The sequence below is a fragment of the Rhyacophila brunnea genome, unplaced genomic scaffold (assembly GCF_057557595.1).
Source record: "Rhyacophila brunnea isolate RB1 unplaced genomic scaffold, BYU_Rbru_1.0 scaffold_7, whole genome shotgun sequence".
NCBI classification, from domain to species: Eukaryota; Metazoa; Arthropoda; class Insecta; order Trichoptera; family Rhyacophilidae; genus Rhyacophila; species Rhyacophila brunnea.
This window is the reverse complement of record NW_028233339.1, coordinates 20,491,280-20,505,542: the sequence shown is the minus strand read 5'-3', so window position 1 is coordinate 20,505,542 and position 14,263 is coordinate 20,491,280. Positions and strand designations below refer to the sequence as shown.

At 33.2% G+C, this 14,263-nt stretch overlaps 1 protein-coding gene across 1 annotated transcript in view; it reads right to left on the bottom strand.

Annotated features, from left to right (window-relative positions):
- Positions 1–2,145: 2,145 nt before the first annotated feature.
- LOC147064603 (plasmolipin) overlaps positions 2,146–14,263 on the bottom strand; it is a 94,157-nt gene continuing 82,039 nt past the window's right edge. The window contains exons 2-4 of the mRNA XM_085957798.1: positions 13,015–13,182; positions 9,350–9,463; positions 2,146–2,385 (exon numbers count right to left, since the gene is read on the bottom strand). Coding sequence (XP_085813924.1) covers positions 2,296–2,385; positions 9,350–9,463; positions 13,015–13,182 — 372 coding nt within the window. The 3' untranslated portion in view covers positions 2,146–2,295. The remainder of the gene's footprint in view (positions 2,386–9,349; positions 9,464–13,014; positions 13,183–14,263) is intronic.

The window sequence follows — 14,263 nt, the reverse complement described above, 5'->3', positions numbered from 1 at the left end:
AAATGTACTTCTGTATTTTTGTATTCTTACACAACATGAACAACTGTATTTTTATTGTCAATAAATGGCAAACAAAATATTCTTTTAATATTACAAATGGTGTAAACATTGTCAAATAAAATTCTTATGAATAACAAAATAAAATCATAACACTATAAGAAAATCAATAAAAAAAGTTCTCCATAAATGTAAAAATTACATTTCTAAAGCTGTCAATAAATATCATGGACGTACTTTCCATAGAATTAATATACTATCCAACACTGAAACAATCATGTTATCAAAAGATCTTTTTTGATACTAGGCCACTTAAAACGAAGCCGGATATCCTCAGATCTTTTGGAAATAAATGAATGTATTTCTCATTCGAAATAAGTACAGAGAAAAAAAATTCTCAGAATCCGTACATCATTCATCGAAATGATTTTATCATTAATTTTTTTAAATATACCAATGCTATAATAATGTAAGACATTTTATTATTAATTCATAATAACTATAGTAGGTACATCCATGATAAAAAATAAACACAAAAGACTGTACAAAATAAATCAAGTTTATTAATTTTAATTCCTCCTTATCGAATAAATAAATATTTTTTATATTCAATCATCAGCACCAAGGCACTACCAAAAAGGCACAATCATTTAATTTTCAGTACTTTATGGTTAGTCATAATAATGGATGCAAAAGAAAAAACACAAAATACCAACAATCTTGCTAATTAATGAGAAATTTTTCTGTCTCAATATTTTGCTGTGATAGTTATTAAATTTTTGAGTAGAGTATGATTGCATATTATTAAAAAATATTTAAAGTCATTTTATTAACATTGTCAGAATATTACGTTTTAATTAAAATAGCATTACAGTACAACTAACTCGTAATTTTAAATTAATGTGCACAAAGTCATTCATAAATTTAATATACATAATATTATATTTTGTAACATTAACACGACACTATGCTAGCATTTCGTTGATATTTTTCATCGCAAAATACATATCATACAGTTAATATTGTTAATTTATAAATCAGTGTTAAAAGTAAAGAAAAACAACTTGAAAAAATCAAACTCAGATCCCTTATATGACAGACTATTCTTTTACAAAAAATAAGATATACAAACGAAGTAATGTTTTGAGTGATAGCGAAAATACAATGAATGTGAGCAGCCTCGCACAAATAAACTCAACGCAACCCCATCTCTTTAACTGTATATGTGGAATTTAGTTGACATTCATTCACAGAACACATATTACTTATTGTCACTTGTAACTAAATTAATAGCAACACAGAATGTTAGGACATTTTCAGTAAGAAGTTCTGCTGACCACTATATCTGTCAGATGTCAAACGGATGGTGAGCATAATAACATATTTCAACAATTTGAGAAATACCCTTCTAACGATAGATGCTTGTACATCAAAATATATTTAATTGATGGATACGCCCAATATGTTGACCTACTTTTTATTTGGTAAAATCAGTAATTACTCTTTGTCTGATGACATTCAGCAAGTTAGGTGTCTGACAATTGAGTCATAAATCATGTCTGTGTGCGAGATCAGGGTAAGTAATTATTTTAACCGTTTTTTCAAATTATGTTGTGATTGCATCGATTGATCGTGTAGGGACTTCCCCTACAGATAAAATGTGAAATTTACAAGAACTAATTGAGTAGATACTAGGTAATGGATACAACTGTTATTGAATATGATATTATCACATAATCTATTTCAAACTAATGAAAACCTACTCTTAAAATGATGCCCACTTAAAAAATTGGCATAAATGCTTAATTTAGTCTCGACATATTTAAACAAACCTTGCATAATAAACGGTAGGTACAATAATAATTTAATTATAATTATACATAATATAAGTCAATTAAAAAAATGATTTGTTGAATGAAATTCTATTCCATAAATTAATTAATTAATTAATTAAAATAATGTGTATTAATCTGAACCGGATATGAATTTATAAGTTCTTGCCAATGAAATAGAATAATTAATCATGAAACATGTAAGTGTTTTTATTAGACTTACCAGCACTGTATCTGTACTGTATATACTATAAATTATATAGCAAGGGTTGTTTATACTATAAATATAACATTGTTATGTTTTAGGATTCTAAAATTTTATTGCGGGAGTATCAGTCAGTATTATTTTCGTCTTATATCAGTGTATTATTTTCACTCTTACAGTTGTCTGTTTTCGATCGGTTCGGGTCCGAGATGAGTGTCGATTCTTTACATTTTAATACCGGTTACTCCCGCCAGGTGTCACTCAGGAAGACGCCGTACCGGAAGCTTTGTGGTCCAAGTAGAGGTAATAGGTTCCCAACGCGTATGCCACAGTGTTGAACAGCCCAAATGACTAAAAAGATAAGAGATAACATCAATATTATGATAACTCAAATAACATTATTTGTATGAAAACACCCCCTTCTTTGCACAGTGACCTCAATATACACTATAAAAAAATTATTCATTCTAAAAATCACAACCATTTCGATTATTCTCTATTAGGTAAGTAGGTATGAATAACAGATGGCTTATTTGTGCTACAAATCTCCATATTATTATAATTATTCCCAAGTGAAAAGTTTTATAAATTGTATGCATGAATTTTCGTCATTATTTGCAAAGATGTTTGTTTGTTTAATCGTTTATTGTATGAAAATTGCGTAAATCAATTTATTTTAATAACGCTGTGATTCCCAAACAAGTTCCGCGAAACCTTTCTATTTTGCGAGCTCCCACTGGGACTCCAAAAGTTTGGGAATAAAAGTCACAACGTTTCAGTTCTGACTAGGTAGGTAGGTATATTGAGTTGATTAGATTAGATTCTTGCGTGGTGGTTATTATTCTAATACAATAAATATATTTGTTTGTTTATAGTTATCTGGGTGAAAAATGAAAATGTCTTTCATTTTTCACTCCTGTCGAAACACGAAATTTAACAAAATATTTCAAGCGATTCTCCAATAGTCCAACCTACTAGGTTGGGAATCGCTGACATAACGAAATTCAAAGTTAACGATGAACTCATGATTTTACAATGTTCCACTTTACATAGAGCATTTTACGAGCGGTCATTTCCTTTCAGTTTGACACAAATCAAAATATTATGTGACGTTTCGACTTTATGTGAGTTTTGGGTAAAAATAGGGAACAGTCTTTTGAAAATATTGAGATTTTTATACACTGGATTTATCACCTCAAAACAACCTTAGGAAAGAATAAAAAATAACTTGATTAAAAAGGTTGTTGTACAACTGGCATTGTGCTAATTTTGATATACTTATAAAATTGTATATTTATACCTACCTAACTGCACAAAATCACAAAGTCATTAATGACACCAGCCCTGATCTTAAAAGTTGATAAATTTATAGAAAAAAATAAGATTTTTACGGTTACTTGTAAATTATATATATTACATTTCGCCGTAGCACAGTTCACCGTGAGCTGTCTTATCGGAAATAGGTGGCTGAATAGTATTAAGATCAAAAAATACATGTGGTTCGTGGACCATTGCAGACAGAAATTTTGATATTGATTGTTATAAAATAGCTGATAAAGCGATAACACTGTCGACTCGACTTGTGCTGGCTTTTATTACATATTTTGTAAGAGTTTTATTTACACTTGAATTTGATCTCAATACTCCACGGCCATATATTTCCGATACATCTTACGGTAAAGTGTGACACGGTCCCAACTGCATACATTCAAAACGTTTTTTTGACACGAAACAATACCTATTTTTTTCGAAATGTCCGCATCTGATTTTATTAAAATATCTATGTAAGAATGTTAATAAAGTGATAAGTCATAGGTACTTACTAATAAGTGATAAAAATGATATAAAATAAAGCAAAATAAGCCAGCAAAAAAACATGAATGGCATAATATTGAGTAATAATTTTCTGTGAATAAAACAACAACCCAAGTGTTATTGTTTTTATCTAATGCAGCTTATATAGTATAAATAATTTACGATTATTGTAATTTCAAGGATACAAAACGATCACTTTTTATATTATTATGAAAGGCATTTGCATTGGTGGTCTACGAAAAATATATTTACTCTATAGGTAGTTAGGGTATTATTTGAATTGTTATAAAATGTTGTTATTGCCTAATACGGAACATATTAAATATATGTATCTAAATATAATGTACATTTATAATTTTAATACTATCAATATAATATGTGTAAATATATTATTATCGGTCGAAAATCGAAAAAAAAAGTCGAAAATCATCATCGTGTGAAGGACACACAAGCTTTAGTATCAAATTGAATCAGTGCAGCGGCCTTATGTTAGAACTTGCGAGTTGTAGTCGCCCGGTCGACATGACGTCATATGACATCATTGTGACGTACTACCGGAGTGATAATAGCATTCGAGAAAATAACGCTACTAAAATAGTGGCGTTATCCATTGTCCCCATACACAAATAGGTGTTTCAGCATAATAATATCTATGGTGAGCAGTGTGTGTTGGGTGGCTTGCCTCGAGCGTGTATTGGCTTACGTCACAATTACGTCATGTCGTCGGGTGACTTCATATCACCAGTTAGAACATAGGGCTGCAGGGGCGGGTCTAGCGGTAAGCGGACTAAGCGGCCGCGTGGGGCCCCGAGATCCTCGGAATGTCTTTAAAGAATTGTCTTACAGACGGTTTTTGATAATTTTTTGATAATATCTGTGATTGGGTGCAGTTCATCGTTTACTTTCGTCTCAGTTCTGGCAGAACACACTAACTGCAGAATACTAGTTTTGAATAATTTGACTTTGAAGTTTTTAAAATGTTTGAAAAATGGTCTATCATGTGAGTTTATTAAGTAATCGTAAAAAGGACGACTTTAAAATAAAGACTGTTTATTTATTAAGAAGGTTTCCAGACGGTAAAGTTTGAAATAAGGAACATTTTGGTATACCTAACTCAATATGTAATTTTTTCGAATTAGTGTCTTCTGCCAGAACAGCGACGTTATTATGGTCTTAAGTCTTAGTTTCCGAACAATAAAAATATGCACCGAATAATCATTTTTCCTGACGTTTGAAAACAAAGAAGTCGGACATGAATTTACAACTAGAAAAGATTTCAAAGTAAATTCATTTTATGTCATATGTGATAAGACCAAGGTAGAACTATCGCAAAGAACACAAACATAATATGTTATTTCATATTACATATCATATTATTTCACATATGCTATAACTATTTCATATTATGAAATAGTTATAGAGCCTTTTCGAATATTTTTTGATTGGAATCTATCAATGGAAGAAAAAAAGATGGTGATAAAAAAGTTGATGGATATTTACAAAGAGCACATTGGCTGTTTGTACTTTTGAAGATGAATTTGACCATTTTTATTTCTTAAAGAAAACATGGACACTATTAAAACCACACCAGACACCTATCGAGCCTGAAATGTCTTGCACATTCGCAATTCGACACTGCCAAAATAATTGACGAATTTGCAAGAAATAAAGCAAGACGAAAATTTATTTAAAAAATATGTTTTTTTTATTTTATTTTTATTACCTTTGTTAATTATATGGGAGTTTCTATGACGTATTGTATATTTCTATGTTTTTTTTTCTACCTTGAATTTGGGGACCCCGAAATTTTTACCGCTCAGGGCCTCCACTTGACTTGAATCGCTACTGAATCAGTAGGACTCGTCGTTGCACAAAAAAAACCTCCAATGTGCCATTTTTACGAAAATTGGTTTTTGATGCAAAAATATTCTACGATTTTTTCTGCATCGTTGACAAGAACCTCCAATGTGATATCACTTTTTGGTTTAAAGTTATTTTCGAAAAACTAAACCTCTAATGTGATGGGTCTCATATTTAAAAGTGGATAAATCTCCGATGTGCTGACTTATCACATTGGAGGTATTGTTGTGCACGCACTCGGCACATCGGACCTAATGAGTTATACGCTAACATTGCGCCGGTAAACTATCAGTTGCTAAATGTGTGTTATTCGTGATATAAATAAGCTGTTATTCTAGATATTATTGCAGAGATACTTTGAAGTAAGTTATTTTTATGATTTACATGTATTATTCATCAATTTCGTCGTCCTTCTTTTTGTTTTAATGCTTAATTTGGAAATTAAAAGTTAAAAAAAACCAAACGAAAAGACTTCTCGGAAAATCGTATATCGGACAAAAAGTTGTAGAAGGGAAAAAAACAGAAGATATAGCGTGAAGAAGGCTTGTGGACCGATGTGGTCGTATTATGACCACACCTAAAAGTAAATATTCTTTACTTTGCGGAAATATTTCTGACGAACAGCGTAAAAAAATATTTAAATTCTTTTGGGCTATTAAATCATGGCCCGAGAAAAAGTCGTATGTCCAAGGTCTTGTATGCACTCGAAATATAAAAAAAAACGAAGGGTACGTCATCATCCTTGTGCAAAACAAACAGGATGGGCACGACAATTACCTTCCAAACGAAAAAGGAGAAAAATACAAAGTCTGTCGGAATGACATATATAGAGAATGGTGTTTGGAGAATAATCTTGACGCCGTTAATCGAAATGTTTTTCGTAAAATACTACATGAAGAAAAAATTTCAATCCACAGGCCTAGAAAAGACCAGTGTAATTTATGTTTCGGATTCAAGCTTGGCAATGTAAACGAAGAAGATTATGAATTACACATAAAGAAAAAGGAAGAACGTCATATTGCCAAAGGTGAAGCCAAAGAATGTGCCAACAGCAAAAGAATGTTTATCACCATGGATTTGCAAAGTGTTTTTCTATGTCCGAAGATATTAGCGTCATCCGCATATTACAAATATTTCGCATATTTCAACCATCCATATTGCAATCCGCATATTTCAACTTCACAAGTTTACCATCTATCAGGTAAATGATGCAGATGTAATTCTTTATGCGTGGCATGAAGCAGATGGTAATGTAACAAATTCACATCTTGCACTATTGACTATTTAAGGAAATTGTCCAACGAATACGAAGGAATTCTAATGATGTCGGATGGTTGTAACTATCAAAATAGGAACAATGTTCTTGGGAGTGCATTGAGAGATTTCGCAAAATCCCACAATAAAGTGATAGAACTCAGGAGGCAGACGCTGTGCATTCAACTTTAGAACATTATTTTAAGACGCCAATTTTCTCACCTTCCGATTACATTGCGAGAATGCATTTAGCTCGGCCTAGTCAGCCATACAAAGTAAATTCTACACATTACGATTGTTTCAAAAAATATGACGATTTAAAAACAAATCAATCTTCACTTCGCCCAGCAATGAAAGTTGGTGATCCAGCAGTTGTTGACATTCGTGGCTTAAAATATCTACCGAGTGGAGATATTTTATTTAAACTCAATTACTCTGAAGAGTGGCAAGCTTTATCTCAAAGACGCAAATTATGTCCAATTGTTGAGTCACCTGCATTGTATACTGAGCCTCTATCTATATCTGAATCAAAATATAAGCACCTTCATGAGTTGAAGGATATAATTGATAGAAACCATCACATCTTTTATGACAGTCTAAAATATAAGCCAGATAAGAAAAAATAGATAACTTCCAGTATTCCGTTAATATTAGATTTTTTTTTTAATATTCAAATTCACATTTTCAATTTTTCTTTTAGTATCTATTCAATTTTAGCAACGAGAGCAATACTTTTGAATAGGTAACACATTCTTCGTTTTCGTATCCCTCATTGTTTAAGATCGTGACTCTTTGGAAATTTCCTAGTAATATCCCTTCAGCGATCCCTGCGCTTTGCATAGTTGAAGGTATTGAAAGCCGCGTAGTGTCCTACACTTGGTCGGACCATCTTGTTGGTGACTTTCCTCTCCTGTGTCGACCCTCGATATTTCCGCTAACAATGAGCCTTTTCAAATTATCGAATAAATAAGGATAATGTAATAATACAATTTAAAAAATAGTATGGCTTTTTTCAATTTTCTCATTGATTCTTCTTATAAAGTTATGGTATAAAGTGTTGTACAACGATGACAACGCATAATAAATATCTCCAATGTGCCAAAACTGTGCAGCACTTACCTCCTATGTGACAGTGTAAACATGTTATTTCTTTTATGGTAAAACTGATGAACATTATCGATCATTTTAACAACTGAAATAGTGTTATTAATATTACTCCGATAAACTGCAGTACTATTAAATTCAAAATGATTTTTTAAAACTGTTTTTTGTCTTTATCTCAAAACAACAATGACAACGCATAATAAATATCTCCAATGTGCCAAAATTGTGCAACACTTACCTCCTATGTGACAGTGTAAACATGTTATTTCTTTTATTGTAAAACTGATAAACATTATCGATCATTTTAACAATTGAAATAGTGTAATTAATATTACTCCAATAAACTGCAGTACTATTAAATTAAAAATCATTCTCTTGATTTTTTAAAACTGTTTTTTGTCTTTATCTCAAAACAAGATTTTTGCACATCGGAGGTTTTTTTTGTGCAACGACGAGGTGTATTATATACACAAGGCGGATATCATATTATTTTATGTATTGAGGTAGGTATTATAATAATTGTTACAATAAGTTAGCCGTTTAAACTGTCACAACTGTATATCTCGCCCTAAAGTTAACAGAGCCAGAGAGGGGCTGTCAAAACATAGCACTTTTTGACAGTTTAGAGATGGTTAATTTATTGTAACAATTTACCGTCTCAATACATACATAATTGTGATAAACTAACGTGGATAGCCGCCTTGTGTATAGAGTAGACCCAATAGTGACTAGATTCTATAAACTGGCGTACACGTCACACGGAAAACAGTGTGATATCGCGTTCAACGGTTACAAGTTTTCGATGGGAGGGAACGAGATGGATGCTGAAGCAGATACCCAAGACTGAGGTCTCCGCTCTTTCAGATGAGCTATGACTGAGTTTACGGTGACTTGATTTAATAAAATAGTGCCAATGGGAAAGAGGAAAACAGAAAACAAACATAAAATAAATTAAATAATGTATTATATGATACAAAAACAAAGCTAAGAAAATACGGACACACAAAACTGTGTGAAGAGATCTACACGTGGGCAATAAGACGCGATGTGACGCAGTGTCAGAGGCAATTCGGTTTTTCCGAAGGGCTTGCTAAGAGACGCCACCGAGGACATATTGTGGCAAGTAATAGTGGATATACTTTCGCCATCGACCAATGCCGTGAAATACGTAAGAAGAATAAGACTAAGTAATGACCTTTTTTTATTTGCTTAAATGATTACTTAAAAGTCGACATCTCTGCATTTGGCCACACGCATAAAATGGATGTTTATTTATACTTACACCGGCTGCGAGATTTGACGCCCTGTAGTAGCCGTATATGTTCGACCATACGCTCAGCTGAACGATAAAGGCGATGGCGTACAAAATGGTGGTGATGCACGAGTTTAACAGCTCCTGAAAATAAATAAATAATTTAGAGACAATTTCATAGTTCGCTGTCTCCTTGTCAGACACGTCCCGTGGGGGTAGGCATGTCATGTGTTGCTTAGGGACGGTAAAATATAAAGAGCGGTAAATGACGGAAGCAATTTCGGGTTTAAGATAAAGCGGATGATGCGGTCGCTTCGTTAGAAAGTACCGACATCTTAGTTTTAAAACATCACAAGGGAGCCTACATACTTGTCAGCGCCTCAAACCACTGCGTATCTAAAACCACCGCTGTTTTGGAGTAGGTTGCGTGGAAAGGCTCTAATCCTTGGTAGATTATGTGTACCTGCGTCATTTTTTTTTTTAATATTTGTTGTATTTTCTATATTGTTTATTGTATCAGCGTTGCCAGACGTCCCGATTTTTAAGCAAACATAATATATTGCCCCACGCGGGACAATTCACGATTATTTAACAATTAATACATACAAATAAGACAATATGGTTAAGACAAAAAAACGCGATGGATGCACAATTGCACACAATATTTTCAAGCTAACTTAATTTATTTTAAGCATACCAAACAAACAAACTAATAATTTCTAATTGCTATACCGAACGGGCATTTTCTCAGATGATTTTTAAAATGGTCAGATGCAAGAAACGTATTGAGTATATATTATTATTATATGTTCAATTAAGTTAATGACATCGGAATTACTTGTTCAATTGAACATGATACCTATACTCACTCATATGCTGAATTTTGCCAAGAAAGAACCAGCAGAAAGAAACTCTTTCAAAAATATTGTTTAGTATTATTATTTTGATAGTTACAGAGTTTTGTAATTTGTGTTGATGTTAATGATTAATATTATAGAAATAAACATTTTAAAATATAAATCTTTGAGTTTTTTATGTTGTCTCGCTTTTTGCTCCAAAATCGCGTTTTATTTGACATGGTAAAAATCCCAATTTGGTAAAATAATTATCTGGCACCGCTGGTAGATACATATGCACATAACACTTACTTATAATAAAACGAAAAGCAAATCTCTACGAACTTAGACAGTGAGCTATGTGTTATTATATTATAATCATAGGGTTGGAGCAGACCCTTTTTTGAGTTGCTCCGCTGCGGAACCTAATATTTGCTCCAGCTCCGCTCCAGGGTCTGCTCCGCTCCGGGTAAAAAGTTTCAATATATTATGTACTTACATAATAGCGCCTGTACACGTGCATGGATTTACTGGCAGCAATAGTGAGTATTTTAAACTATCGTGGCAATAACTGCTTACACGTAAAAGTGCTGACTGTCTCTTCAATTCATTCTTTAAGAGTGAGCGAGACGCGATGTTGTCATTTTATGGTAATACTTCGTACTATTTGACAGGTAGTGAAAATCGGTCATCCTGAAAATTCGTTCGTAGTTCGTTTTTTTGCCGGGAGGTTCGCCACTATCGTTGTACTGCGCAGGCGCATATCGAAAAATACTACTGTCGCATGAAAATCCAGAAGCTTACAAACTTTTTTGATTCATGCATGCAACCTTGCCAACTGCAGGATAATACATGTTAACTCTTACGTTTTCTTACTGTCAACAGTAAATCTATACACGTGTAAACGGGTTATAATATACAAATGTTAAAAAATTAAAAAATAAGTAGATAGTTTTTAAATAAGGTTTATTATTCGTCATTTTCATAATTAATTATATTAAACAAAATTATCGCCAGCAAATCGTCTTTCATTATCTGCCTCTTTATTATTTCATTTTCATTTAATTTCATTATCTGCCGTTTCTGTCAAAAAACTAAGGTTATTTATTACTCGGCAGTGTTGCCGTATTTCAAATAATTCCAGTGTTGCAATGTGTCAAATATAATATTTTCATTGGATTTTAGGACGAAAATATAATAATAAACAAAACATCCGGAGCAGTGGAGCACTAAAAATTTTCGGTGCTCCGGGTTAAATCCCATTGCTCCACTGCTCGAGCTCCGCTCCAACGCTCTGGTTGTAGTGTATGGTACAATGCAATATACGAGGGTGGGTCAATAATTCCTTAGAAAAAAGCATTAAAACAGTTTTTATTTTTGTATTTTTTTTTTATTTCTCAACATAATCTCCTTGGAGCTCAATACACTTGGTTAGACGTTTCTCAATTTTTTTTAAACCGTCAGAAAAATAAGTTTTCGGAAGGTCCTCAAAATAAGCATTTGTCCGATCGATGACTTCTTCATTTGAAAAAAAACGTTGTCCACTTAGCCATTTTTTTAAGTTTGGGAAAAGGAAAAAGTCACTGGGGGGGGCTAAATCTGGCGAATACGGTGGGTGGTCGACCAATTCGAACTTCAATTCTTCAATTTTAGCCATTGATCGTAAACATGTGTGAACACGGGCATTGTCCTGATGAAAGAGGATTTTTTTCCTGTTTAAATGAGGCCGTTTTTCTTCAATTTTGTTTTTTAGCTGGTCCAATAAAGATGCATAATAATCCCCTGTTATTGTTTTTCCTTTTTCCAAATAGTCAACGAAAATAATTCCACGTGCATCCCAAAATACAGTAGCCATAACCTTACCAGCTGATTTTACGGTTTTCGCCTTCTTTGGACATGGTTCGCCTTTCGCAATCCACTGCTTTGACTGTTCTTTCGTCTCGGGAGTATAGTGGTGTATCCATGTTTCATCTACAGTCACAAAGCGACGAAAAAATGCATCCGGATTACGTTGCATGAGCGACAACAGGGCTTTAGAGGCCACCACCCTATTGCGTTTATTGTCGACTGTGAGCAAACGCGGCACCCATCTTGCAGACATTTTTTTCATGCCCAATTTGTCATGTAAAATAGAAATGACGCTACCTTTTGAGATCCCTGTAACCTCAATTATCTCACTCAACTTTAATCGTCGGTCACTTAACACCATATCGTGGATTTTATTGATCATTTCTGGTGTAGTCACCTCTACAGGACGTCCTGAGCGTGGTTCATCCTTTGTTGATGTACGACCACGTTTAAATTCATTTAACCAGTTATAAATAGTTGCAAGTGAAGGAGCAGATATGCCGTGAACTAAATCCAACTCATTTTTTATTTCCTTTGCTGTTAACCCTTTTATATTAAAATGTTTAATAACAGCTCTAAACTCAATTTTCTCCATTTTCCATTTTTCCATTTTCCACAAGCAAATTTTTTTTTTAAATGTACGAGAAACACACAATAACCCGACCAATCTGATTGAAACTTCGCAGCATACTGAATCGGTAGTGCCGCTGCATGAAAACAAACCGCTTACAGTACTAGTCGCGCCACCTGTCGGCTTTTCTAAGGACTTATTGACCCACCCTCGTATATTACGTATTATTATAAATATTACAATAAAATATTGCAGTGCAATAAATATTATGATCCAATGAGCTGATGGTATCTACGTAACTATGTTTGCTACTCTGGTGAAAGCATGGTGAGAGGTCAAATATTAAGATTATTAACTAATTGAGATCACTCAATTTGTGAAAGATAATAATCCGTAATTGAATAATAAATTTAAGACATTAAGTTAAGGAGGAAACTTACGGTTAACGTCCAATTGATGGGTAATTTGAGTGCTTCCCGAATGCCTAGCAAATAGACGAACGTCCAGATGAGTGTGGAGATGAAGGATGTAACTGCGACGAAGAGAAACCAATGTGTTCCTGACAGTAGCGCTGGTGATGCACAGGCCATACAGATTATGCCGAGCACCTGAAAAAGGAAGAAGAAAAACATCTTAGAATAAACTTAACAAAAACATCCGATGGAATCCCGAGATCATTAGAAATCATTAGAAAGTTTATTTGAACACCAATCCTGCAGGTTCATGACTATATTTTAACACCCAATGGCGATTCATCGCACAGGCAGCACGCAAGACGCAATGTGGTCACCAAACCAACAATCTCGTGAATAGTTCCCCAAAACACGACAATAGTAGTCTACGTTGCCGAATCTTTACATCTATTGCCTTTGTTTCTGGCAGTATGGTTGGTCGATATAATATATATAATATACGACACTGATGACGGGTCATAGATTGCCCAGCAAGTAGCAATAGTTACACCATTTTTTTTTTGGAAATTTTATCGGCAATCTGCAATTTTTGATGCTTGTTTACGTGCCCCTTTAGAGAAAGACCCATCGACTGCATCCACTGTATCAAACCATACTGTAACAAGTTGTCTAACATGTAATCTGCTTTATATATTACATTAATTAGCATCAATTAGTGTTTATATGGAAATGATCCCGCCGTTCGATAACAATGATTTTAGCTTGGGAAACCAGGGAAATGAATAGGATCGTACCAGTACGAGAATCGATCAAATTACTATATCTACCATTTCCTTATTCATAATAATTATGATTTATATACAAACACAGCTGTAATAATATTTAACTTTATTAGTTTATTAATTATTATTAGAAGGCAAAACATCTGCACAAACTAAAAAGAAAAAATCTAAACATGAAAATATCAATAAAATGGAGATAATCTTTTTTATTAAATAATGGATGCGATATGTACCTACCTATTACGCTAATTTATTCGCACTTAAAAATAACTGGCGTAAACACTTGCCATAGTAATTCCGTCTACAAAGAATATATTTTTTATAATGGTCAGAGTTTCTTGTGAGGACACAAGGTCATATTTAATTAATTAATCTACATAACTGGCGTCACTGCATCTATAATAATTGGTGTTTTATTTTATTACATGGTTGGCAGGTACCTACAACATTTATACGAAAAACAGTAAAAATGATATTTTATAATTTTCACTAGA